The 18158-nt window shown below is 38.0% G+C and overlaps 2 protein-coding genes and 1 long non-coding RNA gene across 3 annotated transcripts; 2 read left to right on the top strand and 1 right to left on the bottom strand.

The window, feature by feature from the left end:
- Positions 1–491: 491 nt before the first annotated feature.
- Positions 492–6939, bottom strand: LOC146487991 (single-strand DNA endonuclease ASTE1-like). Its single transcript, XM_085125433.1, has 3 exons — positions 6467–6939; positions 2699–3954; positions 492–1509 (listed from the first exon to the last, which is right to left on the bottom strand). The coding sequence occupies exons 1-3, from the start codon at positions 6901–6903 to the stop codon at positions 1307–1309; spliced, it is 1896 nt and encodes a 631-aa protein (XP_084981559.1). The 5' UTR covers positions 6904–6939; the 3' UTR covers positions 492–1306.
- Positions 3893–6712, top strand: LOC146487992 (uncharacterized). The gene is made up of 2 exons (XR_014867730.1): positions 3893–3998; positions 5294–6712. It is a non-coding gene; the product is annotated as an uncharacterized LOC146487992 (long non-coding RNA).
- A 363-nt stretch (positions 6940–7302) lies between the features above and the next one.
- LOC146487993 (target of rapamycin complex subunit lst8-like) lies at positions 7303–16853 on the top strand. Its single transcript, XM_085125639.1, has 10 exons — positions 7303–7450; positions 7872–7923; positions 9640–9689; positions 10821–10933; positions 11315–11390; positions 12460–12534; positions 13560–13637; positions 14327–14454; positions 14823–14965; positions 15796–16853. The coding sequence occupies exons 1-10, from the start codon at positions 7328–7330 to the stop codon at positions 15912–15914; spliced, it is 957 nt and encodes a 318-aa protein (XP_084981765.1). The 5' UTR covers positions 7303–7327; the 3' UTR covers positions 15915–16853.
- Positions 16854–18158: the final 1305 nt, after the last annotated feature.

An 18158-nucleotide genomic window follows, 5' to 3' on the forward strand; every position in this document is an offset into this window, starting at 1 on the left:
CATGCCATTTTCCACACCCGTTTTCAGACCTGACCTCTAAAATTCATACCCATTTTCAGACCTGATAATTATGCATCAGTGCCGAACAAAAGTTGACGCAAGGAGTAAAAGTAAGCTGGAATGACATAGTTTATCTATTTCTTTTTCTCGCTATCAGTTAGTCGTTCCAGTTACGTACTGAGAAGAAAAATACATTCGTAAGCTTTCGTAAATGTTCCCCGCCCCAAAAACCCGACCCGATTTCAGACCATAATTGTCAAAATCTATACCCGTTTTCAGACCAAAACGGCTCAAAAACCATACCCTTTGGGGCGGCACATACCTATATACCTTATATAGGGGAGTACCCCCCCCCCCCCCCCCGGGACATTTTGTGACTAGAAGCTGTGTGCATGTATAATTTCTAATTAATGTGTGGAGCTGTGCACAAATCTTTCCCTGGTGATTTTATCATGGTAAACTCAGTCAGTTTTTTTCGGAGGATGCCTGTGTCACTTACTGAATAATGCATCATTCTCATAAAAAGAGTATTTCCTGTACAACTGAATGATAAGAAATGAACTTATTCATCAGTGCAATTTCCATCTGTCAAGCCAAACAATCCCATAATCTGTCACTCGAACCAGTCTCCTCTTTTCTGGAAGTGGAAGTAGGTCATTTCCGAGTTACTTTGTACCTCATTATGAAGGTGAGGCTAAGTGCAAAGCTTCTCATGTGAAAATTAGTTTTGTTCAGTTGTCTATGAAAGAAAACTAATATAATTATTTTTATCACAAAAACTATGTGTGAAGCTTCACTTTCATAATGAGGTTCAAAGCAACTTGGCAATGGCCTGTGATAATCTGTTTTATTATGCTTGGAAACAAACATACATTCTTCAATGAATGCAGAATTCCTTTGAGTCGCATTATCACATCATAAAGGATAAGTGAAATTACACTGCCGGGTGGCTAGAGCTACTGCTACTTATAAACCTGGCCAATTTTATCCAAACACAACAACGTACGTTATTAACACAACAAGTCAATCAAAAACAAAAACATAAAACCAGTGCCAAGAACTGGAAAATGCACATAAGCCAAGTCATGGCTGGGCTTTGTTGAACTCTAAAGACTTGTTTGGCTAACAAAACAGTCCATCAATTTTGTTCTTATTGGTAAGAAAGAAGTTTTGTGAGCATATCCAACTATTTACACAGCTTAGCTACATTGACTGTTGAACAATATGATTTGTACAGCATCAACTACAAGTTCAGGTTGTTGAGTTATTTTGCATTTCTCTGCTACTGAAGGAAACAAAATCAACATTAATCCCTGGTAAGGTATACAGTGAGTATGCCAATCAGAAATAGCACCAGTACTCCGAACGTCACCAGGAAGAATCTTTTCACGGCAGACCGTGTATTGCTCCCTTCTTGCACTATCTTATCCAGGAGATCAGAAGTTACTGCCACGTAAAGTTTGTGGAAAATGTCCTTGGACGGTGAAAGCAGTTCCTCAGGAGTGCAACCTGAAAAAAAAATCCCTATACTGTCATATGTTTGTGTCTAAGGTGTTTCGCAACATTTCTAAGTTGATGCGAGGTATTACTGTATGACAATTCAGTTACTACTGCAAACGAGAGTAATGGTAAGTAAGGATCGAAACATTTTCATACCTTGTATGTATCATTTGAAGAGCATAGAGCATAACTGACATATTAATAGTGCTTTTTTATTACTTTTTGTTGTTTTAGCTCAAATTCACAAGATTTTTTGCCTTTGGCCCTAACTTCCTTCAGCAAATGTTGCCTTAATGCTTTATCCGCACTTTGTTCTGTGACAAAAATGGACATCTTGTTCATAATGATAGGTTTTTTGTCGCAAAAGAAGCCCAAAGAAGTGGATAAAATACTCATGTCTGGGGCAATGTTTCCCAAACTGAAAGGAATTGAAGGTTACATGCAAAAAAAATTCAGCGAATCTGAGCTGAAAAAAATAAAAGTGATCTAAAGGTGCTTAATAGGTTGGTTTTGCCTCGAGCCCTTCATTTAGAAAAGTTGCTGCATTTAAACCAGAAGCAATTCATCTAGGTGATAATATTACTTCCAAGTGGTTGTGCAGTGCACAAATGCAAACTTTTTAAATTTGTATTAAATAGTTACATATTTGGAAAAGTCACTGGTGGGGTAAATTTTGAAAGAATTAATTGTGCGGGAAAATGTTCTTCTCAGCAACTTATTTTAGCAATTTTTGAATTCAAAACAGTAGCAACATTCACAATACAATATTACAACCCACAAAATATGGAGACAGCATGGTTCAGTGGTTAGAGTGCTGGACTTGTAATCTGGAGGCCCTGAGTTCAACTCGGCTCTGACCACTTGGATTTGTTTCACAGTAACCCCATTTTCAAATCCAAGGCCACGCTTTGTAAATAGTCAACTGGTTTACCTCCCACCAGTTGGGATTTTTAATATACATTCAGCCTGTTTATGTATTTCACTGATTTATAGTGTCCCCAATTAGCACTACAGAGCTAAATACTTCACATAAAGTCATTTATTTATTAATTTATTTTATATCATGCCATAATAATGTGGTATCTCAATATTTTTACTCAACCCACCCCTCTCTGAGTAAAATAATGTCAGACAGGTATCAAAGACTTGTTGATACACAAACAGAGTTGCTGTTTTGTAGTGGAGTAATAAGCCTTACCTTGATGCAGTTCTTCATACATACTATGCGCCATTTGTCCATTGAATGTCTTGTGAATACACGGTGTAAGTACAGGCTCACAAAGAGTATAGTTAAGGTGAATAGCATCTCTTAGAACACACTGCCACTGACAAAAGCTGTGTGCTGCTTGAAGATCAAAAGGCTGAGAGGAACGTTTCCCTTGGATCCTTTTGCCCTTCTCTTCTGTCAAATCTTCTTCCAAGGTTGGCTTAACACAACAACACAGTAATGCTACGAGGTGATTCATTTTCACTAATGGCTGTGCATGACTGATGAGATAACGGAGGGATGCTGTGATTAACTTGAACCTCTCTGGCAACAACCTGATGTGAGTTGTGTCAGCATCGAGCGCAAATAGCAAAAAATGTAATCTTTCATCAGCATCAAGGTGTGGGATTAGACTTCGACTTGGGACCACACCCTCTTCACAGGGTGCAACTTTTGACTGTTTCATGGTCATATCTTCTCTGTCCCATTCATGGATTGTCATTCTGTTTCTCTTTCCTTCATCTTCTCCAACATTGTTTAGAACACTGAAAACAAACTGCCTAAGCTGCAGAGAACAGTGGTTTGCTGATATTTCCAGAAAGTTTTCAGCTTGTACATTAAGGAAGTATTTTCCCCCTGTTAAACCGCTTATGCATTTGATGGAAAACTGCCCTGCACGAAACCGATGCAAAACCCATTGCTCAATCTCATGGCCATTCTGAGTTCTCAAAGAGCTGCAAATGGTGCCACTTTCAAAATAGCCTAACAAATTTGATTCTTTGATGTTATATTCCTGAAGAGAAAGCTCAACAGCTTGCTGCAGTTCATCTCTGCTTTTCATTGATGGGATCACTTGCAGAGCAGATTTGAGAGCCTCCTCTTGAGAACATGAACTGGGTAGCTCAGACAACATGTTAGCAATACTTGCAAACACTTCTCTTTTCCTAAAACGACTTGCCACCTGAATGGGACTCACTGCTTGGTGAAACACTGCTAGTGTGTCTGAACTGACATAATCGTTGCCTGCCAAAGAAGCAAACAGAGGAGTCAATTCTGCACAAATTCGAAGGTGTGATGCCAGTTTACACCGATAGAAAATATGGCCTGTTAATCGATCCAAGTTCCAGTGGAGAAAAGGCAGTGGAATGTAACCTGCTTGGATGTCAAATATGAAGAAGTCACTGTCACTGCTTAGGACTGGGCAGTTCCATGCTGCAGCCAGGGAGGCAATTTCTGCGTCGGCTTCACTGTTGGGAAGATAAAAGAAGATTGCATCTCACATCATCAATAAGTTGTTAACTCGTGAATGCGCGCATGCGCAATGAACGAGTTATAGCGATAGCTGACTCTCGACTTGGTCGATCAGTCGATCAGTCGATCAGGCGATCAGTCGGTTTTGTCGTTAACTTTCGGGCGTGCGCAGTGAATGAGTTTTAAATTCAATTAGTGGAAAAAAACACGCGAACATTTGTTGTTCATGGCGCATCAGGAAATTCTTATTCAATATGTAGAGAATAATTTGACGATCATTTAGTGCAAGAATGGCGATTTTTCGTTCAATCTGAGCAAAGTTTCAAGTTTTTTCAGTTTTTCAGAAAGTCGGGGGTCGTAAACTCAATTAGTGAAAAAAAAAAAAAACGTGAAAATTTGTTTCACGACGCGTCAGAATTCTCTCATTCATTCTGTAGAGAATAATTTGACAATCATTTTAGTGTAAGAATGGGGATTTTTCGTTGAATCTGAGCAAAGTTATAGGATTTTTTCGTTTTTTTCTACGAAGTGCGGTTTCTTTCAAGAATTAAAAATAATTTAATTTAAAAATAATTTAATTAAAAAATAATTTAATTTGTCAGTTTTCACGCGAAAGCGGAACGTGCCATGTCACGCATCATTGACGTCGTAAACAAAATTATGCAAATTTCTGGTGAAATGAACACTTTTAAGATCTTGTCAGCTTTCATAGAGGTTTCAAAGGGAAAAAATGTTTCATTTTCGAAATTTACAACTGGTAATTTATGGGAAAGCAAAAGGACGCGGTCGATAAATAATTCTTATTTAGCAAGAGCTTGTCATAGTTCATCATTTTTACTTGAGGATTGCGTGGACTGAACTCCAAAGGAAAAATTTCACGCATTTATGTCGGGCATGAATCGTAATGCGATACTTTGTTGAACATATTTCCCTTTGTGAGATCGGCTTGCCCTACAGTAATTTTGTAATTTTAATTCCCAAAAAAACTTCACTTGCCCATCGGGCAAGTGATGGTTAGAATCCACTAGCCCGATCGCGAAATCCAGTAGCCGCGGACTATCACACGAATTTGCATGACGTAGCTGCACATGGCGTGCTCCTATAAACTTTGAATAAAAAAAACACGTGATATTTTTTAATCGGCGCATCAGAATAATCGGCTTATTCAATCTGTACAGAATAATTTGACAATCATTTTAATAGTACAAGAATGGTCATTTTTCGTTACATAATCGGGCAAAGATATAATTTCTTTTAGCTTTTGAGGAAGTTTCCGTAGCCGTCTAAATTGCAATTACTATGTGTCATCTGCATTCACGAGTTGGCTCACAGGAGCCTTTGATTTTAAAAATGAACTGTTGCCCTGAGCAATATGATTGGCAACATGATTGAAGCCAGCTAAGAAAGAAGCACCATGTCCTAACCATGACACAAGTAAAAAAAAAAAATGTCCTAAGTGAGAATCAAACCCAAGGTTCGACTGATAGGGAGCAATCTGATTTTTTTCCGAGTATACCTGTGTCACTTACTGAATAACGCATCATTCTTACTTATTTTACCAGGTTTAAAATATTCCATCATTGAACATATGTCACACATGACATCCAATCCTAGCAGTATGCAGGATGTTTGTGCCATGAACCTAGTTTAATGGCCTTAGCTCCCACAAGTGTCCTCACATAGTGTAGCTCAGTGGTAGAGCATCTGAACTAGTAATCGGAAGGTGTTAGGTTTGGATTTTTTTCCACGTATGCCTGTGTCGCGTATTGAATAATTCATCATTCTCAAACCCATAACTAGTTTGTAACCATTCAGATGGTCTAACTACTAATTAAGCTTCTTGGAGAGTCTGGCAAGCTAGGCCACGTATGAAACGCATTCTGCATACTGCTAGGATCAGTAAATACTGTATTGATAGCACCCAGATGTGTTTCAAGATTTTTCAGTATTTTCTGTTTGTGCACAGAAATCCCAGTGTGAAGTCAAAGGGCTTTAGTGATTCATTTTAAGAAATCCTCTGCTCTTCTAGTCCCTGACTAGTGTAAATCATTATGTGAGAGCATCACATTCATTACCCTGTGTTCCGCTATTAACCCCCCAATGCTATCACTAATAATCCTCCAATTTATCTTAGTGCTTTCTTTTGTACTTAGCACAAACTCTTTATTTCTCTACCTTTACCATTTTCGCTCTCTAGAGTAATGGGGGTGTGGGGGGGGGGGGGGGAAGGTTTTCTTAGGGGCTTATAATATGGGCTTAATTGTGGGCATGAAATGAGTTGGTAAAAGTGTAATCCCTTACATTAGCTAAGCTTACATGTATGCCTTACTGACCGACCGACTATCAAAGCGGTATGGAAAATGAAATATTCGTTAGTGAAAACGCTCATAGAACCAACATATTTGAAAAATAAAAAAAATTAAAACAATAAAAAAGCCTAGATATGGGGTTTGGGATTTCGGGCCATACGCTTTCATCCATATAATCTTCCACGTAATCACTACCTACTTGTCACAGATCGCAAACTTAATGTCTCGATCCCTCAGCGCCTGTAGAAACACAAACTTGGTCAAAAGCGGAAGTAGAAAGGGCGTCCGGCCATAAGGAGTGTTACCAGCTGACTCGGACAAGACGTCAATAGCATTGTTGACCTTGTTTTCCGCTCGCTTCTTAAGTGTTTCCAGTTTTTTGTCACTCGAATCATTTGCACCGTCGAAAACCACAAAGCATTCCACACATTTGGAGTTCAGAACATCGAAAAACGAAACCACGGCGTGGTAAAACTCGTCGTACTCTCCACCACATCGGCAATCTAATTTGTTTTCTTCGTAAAGATAGTAGCATAAACGAGATCCATCTATGACAAGTTTTGTGTCGTGAAGATCAATTGTTGTCCACAAGTTTTCGTTTGAGTTGATGAAGGATGTGAGTCCAGGAATCCCCATTCTTCTGCAGCCAGTTGTCTACAATGTTCAAGGGAGAGAGGAACAATTTTTACTGGGCAGGGTAGGGTAGGGTAGTTGCGTGCCATTTTTTTTCCTCGGAACATCAGGATATTTCTTGCTTATAGAAAAGATACTAAGTACTAAATAAATATTTGTAAGCTTAATGGTTTAAAAAATTGTAATTTAACACTCTAATGACAGAAATTTCCAGTCATTCCAGTTGGCTAATCGACCTAACACTGGACCCCTGGGGAAAGCGACAGACCCTCTTTAGTCAGCGGTACAACTATCTTCAGCAAAATACATCAAGTAAGCTTAGCTGAAGTTAGGCTCAAAACGAGCAGTATTCTGATCAGTGGCCACCGGTATTTTCACGAAATTTCGTCAATTAACGTCATTAAAAGGCGCAAATGATAACCGCAAGATGACTGAAACAGATGGTTCTAGTGAACCGGTTATTTTGGCTACAGCGGGGTATGATCATGCCATCAAGTTTTGGCAAGCTCACAGTGGAATATGTCACCGAACAGTGCAACATCCAGATTCTGTATCCTTTATAAAAAGCAAGTTAAAATGTTGTGAGCTTATGTGTTGGACTTAAAATTTGTTTTGAGTCTGCAAGTTTTCAAACCAGTTTAAGTTTTACTTTCCCTTGTCTTAGATTTATTACCAAGGCTGGAGCAAAGGAGAGTAAAAGTTAAAACTGGGTTGAAAAAATATTCCCAGAGACAGTGAATTATGTAAGCCTTACGCTAACTTAGAGCACAGTAGAGGCCCTAAATATCTAAGTGAGTACTGGCCATAACAAATGGGGAGAGCTCTACTAAAATCCTTGTTGTTAAAGTGAGGATTATATGCACAAGAACAAGGTGATATTAGAAATACATTGTACCAAAATAATGTTGTTTATATAACGTTCCTTTTATATGCATGTGATTGCTAGTTGCATTCTTTAACTGCTGTCTCAGCAAGTCAATGCCATGCAGATCACCCCGGATAGGCAGTTGTTAGCTGCTGCAGGTAATAGGCCTTATCACGGTTTTCGACGCCATTTTGACGAGTAGGCAAACACGCTTGAAATAACAGTGTGTATGGAAATCCGATGTCAAATAATTTTCATAAAACATCGCTTCTGAAAAATTCATGAATTGGAAACTTTTGGCACTAGGAAAAGGATTTTAAGAAAAAAAAATTGGAGGGATGTAGCTGTGCCAGAAAGCGTCCAGTCGTGTTTTGAACTGTCCATATATTTGTCTGTATTTTTTCCCCGCGAACTAATTTTAGTAGCAGTTCACAGCTGGTTTGCTATACAGACAAATGTGTGGAAAGTTCAAAACACGACTGGACGCTTTCTGGCACAGCTACATCCCTCCATTTTTTTTCTTAAGGACAGTGCCTACTAATACCGAAGTATTTTTGTGCGGTTTATGACTTTGCGGGAAAAACAGATCTTAGCAAGGGCTATTGGAATCCAAAAAGAAAATTGGGGGTAACCACGCATTTTTCAGAGATAATTAAGCATTAATATCTCTAAAAAATGCCAAAATATAAAGCAATGTATGGGATTTTTTCCTAAATGGAAGCTTAATTATCTCTGAAAAATGCATGGTTAACCACAATTTTTTTTGAGATACCAAAAGCATTGGGTAAGTTCTGCTTTCTCCGTATAGTTTTAGACCATGCAAAAATATTCCTGTATTAGTAGGCACCACCCATAGGAAACCCGAGTATCTCGCGATGCGCAGAACGTATGCGCAGTAACAATAGTAGGCACCGTCCTCAAAATCCTTTTCCTAGTGCCAAAAGTTTCCAATTCATGAATTTTTCAGAAGTGATGTTTTACTGAAAGTATTTGACATCGGATTTCCATACAAACACTGTTATTTCAAGCGTGTTTGCCTACTCGTCAAAATGGTGTCGAAAACCGTGATACATGTATTCTCATTGTAATTAGATGTAAATTAGAAGTAGTGATCCATGCTCTCTGAAAATGTACATGTGCATGTGCATGTAGCAAGTGCATGTACATGCAGTGGTACTTCCCAGGAGGGATTAACTAAGGACTTCAGCTGTAATTCCTATGAATTTGTCTTTCTTCAGTCTCTAAAAAATATTTATGACAGACCCGCCATTACTATCAGAAATTAATGGCAAAATAATAGCCTTATTAGCATATCTAAAACATAAACAGCAAACCAGCTACAAATAAAGTAATGGTAGTTATTTTTGTAAAAATGTAAGCATGGTTTTCCAGGAGCCTTTTGGAAACATGGTAATTTGTTTGAGAATATTCAACATATCACACTAATACATTGTATTTGCACTGACTACCAAGATCATGGCCATTTGTTCATAGCTTGTTGTTTGATATATGATAGTGAGGCAAGATGTGCAGTTCAAGGAAAATTCCATAACCACCCCATGGAAGGTCATTGGGAATTCCTAGTGGGAGGGGGGTCTTATAGAAGCAAAGCATGAAGCTCAACTAAAATTTCCTGGAGGGATGGGGGTGCAAAACAGGAAAACCTTCCATGGGGAGAGTATGGATATTTTCTGATTACTGCACAATGGAACAGTAACAGCACCAAAGATTCTCCTATGCAGTAAATGTTAAGGATGGGATATATGAAGGAAATACCATAGTGGAAGTGGAATATGACCTGATCTTTTATAGAATTACAATTATGGAATGATTCCACATATTTAGTGATGAGCTGCACTGATTCTCTGTTTTAGGTTATCAACACATCCGCATGTATGACATCAACTCCAGCAACCCCAGTCCTGTAAGTTATTAGCCTTGAACATACCGTATTGTTGTTACATGCTGTTACTAAGTATTATCTCTCAAGTTTTTTTGCATGATGTAAATTCGTCCGTCTTAAAGTTTTAGCCCGGATCCGCAGTAATTGGCCTTAGCTGTTGCGGTATCCCTGTCCATGTATTTACTGTTACTGTCCCCAGTTTCAGTTTCTGTTATGTCATTACATTCTTGCGATGTCTATTGGACAAAGCTAATAAATAAATAAAAAAATAAATTATACTGTAGGATAGGAATTGTATTTTGTTTAATACATGTATCTATTTGTGATCAGGGTTCTTCATAAGGACACATAGAGCACATGCCTGGGAAAAATGTTACTTTTAGCAATAGGAAGTCGAAACTGTTCATTCCTAATGTTAGCAGCCGAGCTAAGAAATGCAAACGAGTGCAGTCTGGCACCTATAATTGCAGCTCGGCCAGGTTCTCTGTTGTGACTCACTAGCTATAATTCCTTCGTCTATTACAATATTATCAAACCATTCAACTATGTTGACCTTGGGAAACAAATTAAATTCAACTACTGTACTGCATGAACAACAGAATGAAGAATGTTTGGTAAAATTGAAGAACGTGCAGCTCCACAATAAACTTGTCAGGATAGTGGGCTGACAAATGACCAACAGCCAGCCGTCAAACAGTTAACAGTTCAGTGTTTTGCCATCTATCAAGAAACATGCTGAAATAAGCGATGCGTTGTTCCAGAAAATATCCATTCCCCCAAGGAAGGCTTTTTTACTTTGAAACCCCACTCCTCTGGAATTCGATTCAGCTTTTGAGAACACCCCCACCCCTCCCCTCAGAATTTCCAGTGACTTTCCATGGCATGGGCTGGGTAGGAATATTTTCTGAAACTACACACTTCAAATCTGTTCATGTATGCATTTGTTTCCCTCTAGTAGAGGGAAGGGGCCCTTGGCTCCTTGTACTACCCCCGACAGGTACTGCACTAGTACTACTCACAATGATACGAGTTTCAAAATGGTAGACTGTTCAAATTATTAGCCTGATGAGGCAGGGAATTTTGCCAATCTTTTTGTTTCTCTTATTGAAACTCTAAATGATCAGATTGGAGACTTCTATTACTTTAATTCAGGTTGTGAATTATGACGGTGTGTCTAAAAATGTGACAGCTGTGGGATTTCATGAGGATGGCAAATGGATGTACACTGGTGGAGAGGACTGCTCGGCTAGAATATGGGATTTGAGGTTTGTTCTTTCTTGGGTAATTAAGTTTGCGGTATTCAACTTGTCTTGAGCTAATCGGACTTCAAAGAAAAATATATGAGTCCCCCGACAGTAGTGAAGCCCATTATTGATCTTCTAGATTGATCAGATTTGTTGGATTCCTTGTGACAATTTGAGGAACGTTTCCCCAAGAATGCTGACCAGGCCTACAACATGCCAAAGACAACATTTCCTCGTGTAGTAAATTATCCTGTCCCAAAGTCTTACTCATGACCAGCATTACTGTCCTTCTGACTTTCTTGTATCTTGCATCACCTATTATTTATTCAAAATGCTTTCAATAGATGGATCTAGTCCTTCTTACAAGTGCAGATCTTTAAGTGTGACTGTCTTGCATTGCAGGTCTCGTAACCTTCAGTGTCAAAGAGTGTTTCAAGTTAATGCTCCTGTGAACTGTGTTTGCCTGCACCCCAATCAGGTGAGAATAAAATGAGTGTAGTAAAAATGAAGGTCTCACTGCATAACTGGCCTATAGTGCATTTCAGATGGCTTTTTTCTTGTTTTAGTTCATTATCCCCTAGGTTTTGCATGTGGACTTAAATTTCTTCGGAAACTATAGTTAGCGACAACTATAGTTAGCGATAGAGGAAATTGGTTGAAATTTGAAAACGTTGCTGTTCTTTTTCTCTCTTGTTTTTTCACTGGTAAAGATACATACCAAGTGTTACTCACTGCGGAGGAACCAGAGGGTGAGATCGGACATTGCCATATAGAAGGCGCCTCTGTCTGGCTGCCGCCTCAGTCCATACATGATCTCACCCCACCCACCCAGACCAATGATGGCTCTAGTCAGATAGACCATGGCACCTGGAACTCTACACCCCACTCTTTTCGAACAGTGCCGTGGGTTCTTTAACATCCCACAGATTATTATTAGAAACAAGTGTTGTAAGACGGGACCTACGGTTTATCGTCCTTATCCGAGAAGACTAGAAAGTCTAACCATTTGCAGATGTCATTACAAAGGCAGCACTTTCTCCTCCATTATTTAAAGACCCCGAGTGTTGGTCCGGCTGGGGTTTGAACCCACGACCGCCCGCACGGTAGTCCGGTACTCTACCAACTGAGCTAACTGGTCGACGGAAACATTGCTCCATGTTTTATGGGTTGCTTTTGTTGTGTGATAAAATGGAAATATTGCCCATATTGATAGGTTTTTATTGCAAAGAAAGCACAAAGCAGTGAATAAACCATTGGAGCAATGTTTCCTGAAGGAATTCAAAGCCACATGCAAAAACCTTGGTGAATGTGAGCTAGAACTGTCACAACAAAAAACGATCTGAAATGCACTAAACTAAAAGGTAATGAAGTGAGCTCTTGTGGCAAGGTGTACAACCTGTAATAAAAATATTTTGTATTATCATAATTTTATTACCATTTTTCATTAAAAGCTAATTTCCACTCTCACTGTCCCACTTAGCAGCTGTTTTACAACGAGAGTGGAAATTAGCTTTTAATGATTTTTTTTTAACCTGGGTATATTTCAGGGTGAGCTTATTGTTGGTGATCAAAGTGGTGCAATTCACATGTGGGACCTGAAGACAGATCACAACGAACAGCTGGTAAGTGAATTCACTGCCTCATTGAATACTGAATCATTGAGGTTTTCACTGAAGGTGCAAAGAAACTATTAACAGGAAAGTTTTTAAAGATCTTAGGTCATGTTTTTTTGGTCTGTTCTGGAATGAGAAAGGATTGGATGTGAATGATTCAAATGACAGGAATATAAAAGAATAATGATTAAAAAAGACAAAAAAAAAAAAAACTACCGTTCTGAAAAAGGAATGAAAACTTGTTAATTCTGTTCTTTCTGCCCCAAGGAAAAGAATTACTTGTATGAGATTCTAAGGATTCTGGAATGAAAATACTTAGTTATTAATAATAAATACTGTGCTAAAATGTCATTCAAAGTATTCTCGTTTAAGATGGTTTAAAAAAACCTACACTTGATCTGATTACACTGTATTCAAATGCTATGGCTATGAAGCAATTAAACTGGAAAGCCATTCCTATACCAGATGGAAAACCATTAATAATAAACAGAAATAACCGCGATAATGTTTAAATTATGGTATTAATTAAAGTTGTATAAAGGGCAATGAATTGTACAAAAGAAATAAGATAACTATTTTGAAATAATATTTAGTATTGTGAGATGACTGGGGGTAAAACTGCCTCATGCTGAGTAAACGTACATGTATGCAAATAATGAATCTTTATTTTTATATATTTTCTTATAATTTATGCATGTACATGGTGCACAATAATAAAAGAAGATATTTGCCTTGTATTATCTGGCTGTCATTTGTGAGAAAGCATCCTTTCCTTTCCTTGTGAACAGAAATGTAGAGCAGCAAAGCCCTATGCGCTGTCAGGCAAACAATTTCTTATCCTTGAAATTTCTCCTGAAATCATTGCTAGATGTGGGAAAGAAGGGCCAGCATCACTATGGTTTTGGAATAAACTGAGCTCACAAGCAAAAATGAAGCAATTCCTAGAGCAAAGAAACAAACAAGCAAACAAACAAAATAATCTGAAATTTGACTTAAGACAGGCCTGCCAGTATGAGTATTTGTGTGTTGTCTAGATTCCAGAGTCAGATGCTTCCATCTTATCCATCAGTATTGACAGAGAGGCATCCTACATGGCAGCCGTCAATAATCAGGTATTTAGAAACAATAACAAATCATTGAAGTTTGGTGCAGTGTCCACAAATTGTGTGAAGGTTAGATGAAGGTCATGCAAGAAGAATATTGAAATTTTTAAAATTAATTGATCTTTACACAAGCATTATCATTTCAAAAAAAAGAAAGAAAGAAAGAGAGAAAAAAGGTGAATTGCCTGGTCTGGAGCTCAAATGGGGACCGGGAATGGGATTAATCAGAAATCTGAGTCGTCACAAGAAAGATCACATTAAAATTAGTCTGTTTACCAAGTTTGAGGTTCCGTTGTTAGATTGCAACCATGTAGAGGGCTTTAAAAAATTGGAAAAAATTAGGGACTTTGTATGGATTTGGGGGGACGCCATCTCAAAATTAGAGACATTTGTATGGAATTTGGGTGACCTTTGACAGGTCACAGCATGATTACTATGCAATGAAACAACCAAACTTGGTAAAATAACTAATTTTGAGGTGATATTTCTGGCGGTGGGGTTCATTTCTTCATATGACACAATTTGAACAACGTGTAAACTCTTCCTTTGTTTGTGCCCTCTTAACCTCATTGTTAAGCGGAATTTTAATATATCGAAAGGAGCCTATTGTAGCATTTTCCAGATGCTCAGGCTTTTGTTTTAAAGTATAATTTCTTAATATGTTAACTTTTTGTTTTCCATTGCTGTGTTTTCTGAAGGGTAATTGCTATGTATGGAGCTTAACTGGAGGCACCAAAGATGATCCAACTGTCCTGCACCCCAGGACAAAAATCCCTCGGGCACATAAAAGAGCAGCCTTGAAGTGCTTGTTTAGTCCAGACTCCTGGTAAGTACACTTTACTGCATGATGGAACTTTGGAAGTAAATTCCCACTCTCGTGAACCTACAACCAGTGATAACAAGACCAGGGCTAGTAACCTTGTATTCAAAGAACTGCTATCATGTCAATTTTTTTTGTTTTTTTTGGTGCTGTTAAGTTTTGCAATGTGTCCCAAGAATTTTGGGTCAGAAATGTAACTTTCCATGGCTCTCCTATAGCTCAGTGCATCAGTAGAGCAACTGACCAACATGTGGAAGGTTATGGGTGGGACCTCTCCTGTTGTGGACTTGGATTTTCTTTCCTTGCTGTCCTGTGTTCCTGATCAGCTTAAAACAGTTTCCTGTTTTATTTTAAATTAATCTTGTTGTTTGCAGCTTCTTAGCCACAGCATCTGCTGACACTACAGTCAACATATGGCAGACAGCTGACTTCTCACTTAAAAAGACTCTGAAAGAAGCCAATCAGAGATGGGTGTGGGACTGTGCATTCTCTGAAGACTCACAGTATCTCATCACAGGTGTGAAAAAACTTAAGACAATGATGTGTTACTACATGTAACTTGGAAAGGTCTTTTAACAACTTGACAGTATGGGAGTGAGTCTTCTAATGTCAATAATATCAAACACCACTATTATAGGTCTGTAATGGGGTGTGTGAACAGTCAGTCCGAAAAATAAATCACAAAACTAGTTACATAATTCTTAACCCTTTAATCCCTAAGAGTGCCATTTGGCACATAAGGCCACAACTCTGTCAATATTTGACAGATTTCTATGAATTTTTCACACCAAGATGGTCTTGTGAAGATCTACTCATTAAAAGGATAAAAACTTAACCCCCTCCCATATGTGATATGGTTGACCACCTCCATAACTTTTCAACTTTTTTCCCCTAGAAGTTGTGGGTCTTAAGACATCTCTCACATTAATGAAGATGTTGAGACCTGCAAAATAAGCTATAGTTTAGGGATATACCTAATATACACAAGGATTGGGATGTTTTTGAAGTTTTAAATTTATACATTTTAAGGCCATTTATCTCAAAGCCATAACTTTTCTCATTCATAATTATATCAGTTATAAAATACACTCATGAGTAGCTTTAAAATGGTATATTATACATAGACATCGAGTTTGTAAACTTGGATCTGGAGAAAATGTCGTTTTGCCTTAGGGGTTAAAGGGTTAAATGTTAACTAGCTGTACACCAAAATAGAGCTAATCTGGAGCAATTTGCATTTCATATTGAAAATTTCAATATGAAACTGTCCACTTGTGTAGATGTTTTTGATTGAGTCCATCATTGCTTAGCTTACATTATTTTATTCACCACTTTTCATGTCATCAGCATCATCTGACAACATGGCACGTTTATGGAATCTGGATCAGGGAGAGGTTGTTCGTGAATACAGTGGACATCAGAAGGCTGTGGTGGCTCTTGCTTTCAGAGATGCACACGCTGTGTAATCAACAAACGATTAGAGAGAATTTATTGTACATTACAACCAGTGGACATAGAAATGAATGTTTTACCTTGGCATATGGACACACTGGTGACTGACTGGATAGAGCTTACACTTCTTCCTAGTAGTGTTCAAGATATTTTATTTACATGTAAGACAGACCAGTGTGGAATTTCAGTAAGGGTCAAGAGATGTGGGATATGCTTTTAACCCTTTATGCTCCAGTATCAACCTCAATATTCCCCTCGCAGTTCTCCTTTATGGTACTACATCTATTTGGGAGAATTTTTTTCAAGAACAAGACATCTTTTCCTTGCCAAGTTTTTTAAACCAAGTTTGAGTTACATTACTTGAAAAGATCTTATACCAGCCTAATACTGGTATTAACTGAAGGCTATCTCTAACAAATATACTCACTACACCAAGTTTGTGTGACAAAACAGAATTTCTGGCCCCAGTCAAAAAAAGTAAAAATTATGTACAAACAAACAAATGCTGTTAGAGTAGTTGGTTTGAACAAAACAAATGTAACAAATTTGTCTTAATAAATTAACTGTTATTTCAGTTTCTAGAATATCCATGTCCCCAAGGCTGTTCTCTCTTTGACCCTTTTTATGTTCTCAATAAAACTGAGCCAAAAATGTGGAAATGTCGAGTACAAAGTGCCAACTGAACTCAACATCGCTTCTCTTAATTTTGTCTTCATTTGATTACTTTTGAAAAGGGATACATGTATATAGATTCATTTAGGAAGAAGAAAAACCTATGGGACTATATCAAGCTAGTAAGGAAAGATAGGGAGAGCTTACTATCACATTTTTATTGGTAAAAACTAGAACATTATGACTCCAAATAAGATTATTTGAAATGAACAATTAAATCCAGCTTTTTGTTATAGATACTAATAATCTTTTTTTGAAATAAAATCTGCGGTGTTGACATGTGTACAGAAGTACTCTGTTGCCACTGTTGTTGTTTAGAGTGATATTCAGTTTAACTCCTTGAGTTGCACTGGGATGCAAGGACTCTTGGCTGCACCAGCATGACTCCATCGCTGTATTCTTTTGCATAACAGGTCCAGGAGGAGTACTCCCAGGTTCTATTTCTCAAAACACCTGAAGAGTTTTTGAGACCAAAAAGTATTTTTTAATACTCCATTTTGCCGTTGTGTGCTTTGTGACCTGGGCATTGAATGGAAGCGAGGTTGGAGTTGACTTTGTTTCGATACAGACCTTGATACTTTTCAATGGAAATACAAACTAGTTAACATAAGAAATATGAAAAGTATGAAAAACAGTCAACACAGCCTTGCTTTCACTCAAACGTCCAGGTCACTTGGCACACAATTGTACTAAATGGGCTATTATGTTTTCTAATGATGGTGGTAGTCGCATTTTTTATGCAACTTTTCCCATTGTGCTCTTAATCTTGTAAAATGTTCGGTGTTTTACCTTAAAAAAAAAGAATTTCTGCTAATTAAAATTTGCATAGAAAAAAGCTTGCTGGCCAAGTGTATGCCTGATCTTGAATTGTTGTTGAGTTGTGAATGAAGCCAAATTTCATGCCCCAAAGTACCCACGCCTTTTACATATCTGAACAAAAGTGTTTTGTTTAGTCCATTGTTGATTATTCATGTAATCCTGCCCATCTCCTAATTGGCTTGATTGGCTTACTCAGTTGGTAGAGAGCACTCTACCAGCATGGCAGAAGTCATGGGCTTGAATCTTGTTCAAGCCTGAATTTTTTTCAGGCCTTCTTTTTGCAGCTGCTTTACCTGTGTATTAAATAACTGCGAGGGTCTTTCTTCTATTTAATATTTCACTGGCGGTTCAAATATATGTTTCATGTATTCTTATTCATTAATTCAAGCATTATAAGTTATACTGATAGCAAAGTTTTACTTAGCCCATCCTTCTCCAAGGGAAAAAAAACCTACCTACTCTCCAAGCCTGAAAAGATACCAATGAAGACAATAAACAAGAATTCCTTTCACCTGACCCATGAGAGATTTATAGAACAATGGGGTTATGCCCCCTTGGGGCTACACTGTGTTTTTTGGTGGGGTGTATTGCTGATACTCTGAATACCAGACCTATGAATCAGATCATCTTCAACTGCAACTTTGTAATCAACTCTAATCCAAACCAGATGCCTAAATTCCTAACTTATCCCAGACTTGCTGTTTTCCAGAAGAGGCATACCTTCAGTTCATACCACTGATCATTTCCATGATAAACAATTCCCTATT

Source organism: Pavona decussata, unplaced genomic scaffold (assembly GCF_977016875.1).
Source record: "Pavona decussata unplaced genomic scaffold, jaPavDecu1.1 SCAFFOLD_12, whole genome shotgun sequence".
NCBI classification, from domain to species: domain Eukaryota; kingdom Metazoa; phylum Cnidaria; class Anthozoa; order Scleractinia; family Agariciidae; genus Pavona; species Pavona decussata.

What these genes read in the sequence shown, in the direction of transcription:
- LOC146487991 (XM_085125433.1), bottom strand. Translation starts at nt 6,903, where the DNA reads ATGGGGATTCCTGGACTCACATCCTTCATCAACTCAAACGAAAACTTG. An exon ending in AAGTTTGCGATCTGTGACAA is followed by an intron (nt 3,955 to 6,466) that starts GTAGGTAGTGAT and finishes TCTTCCCAACAG; the next exon opens with TGAAGCCGACGCAGAAATTG. An exon ending in GTATGAAGAACTGCATCAAG is followed by an intron (nt 1,510 to 2,698) that starts GTAAGGCTTATT and finishes TTTTTTTTTCAG; the next exon opens with GTTGCACTCCTGAGGAACTG.
- LOC146487993 (XM_085125639.1), top strand. Translation starts at nt 7,328, where the DNA reads ATGACTGAAACAGATGGTTCTAGTGAACCGGTTATTTTGGCTACAGCG. An exon ending in GCTAGAATATGGGATTTGAG is followed by an intron (nt 10,934 to 11,314) that starts GTTTGTTCTTTC and finishes CTTGCATTGCAG; the next exon opens with GTCTCGTAACCTTCAGTGTC. An exon ending in CAGATCACAACGAACAGCTG is followed by an intron (nt 12,535 to 13,559) that starts GTAAGTGAATTC and finishes TGTGTTGTCTAG; the next exon opens with ATTCCAGAGTCAGATGCTTC.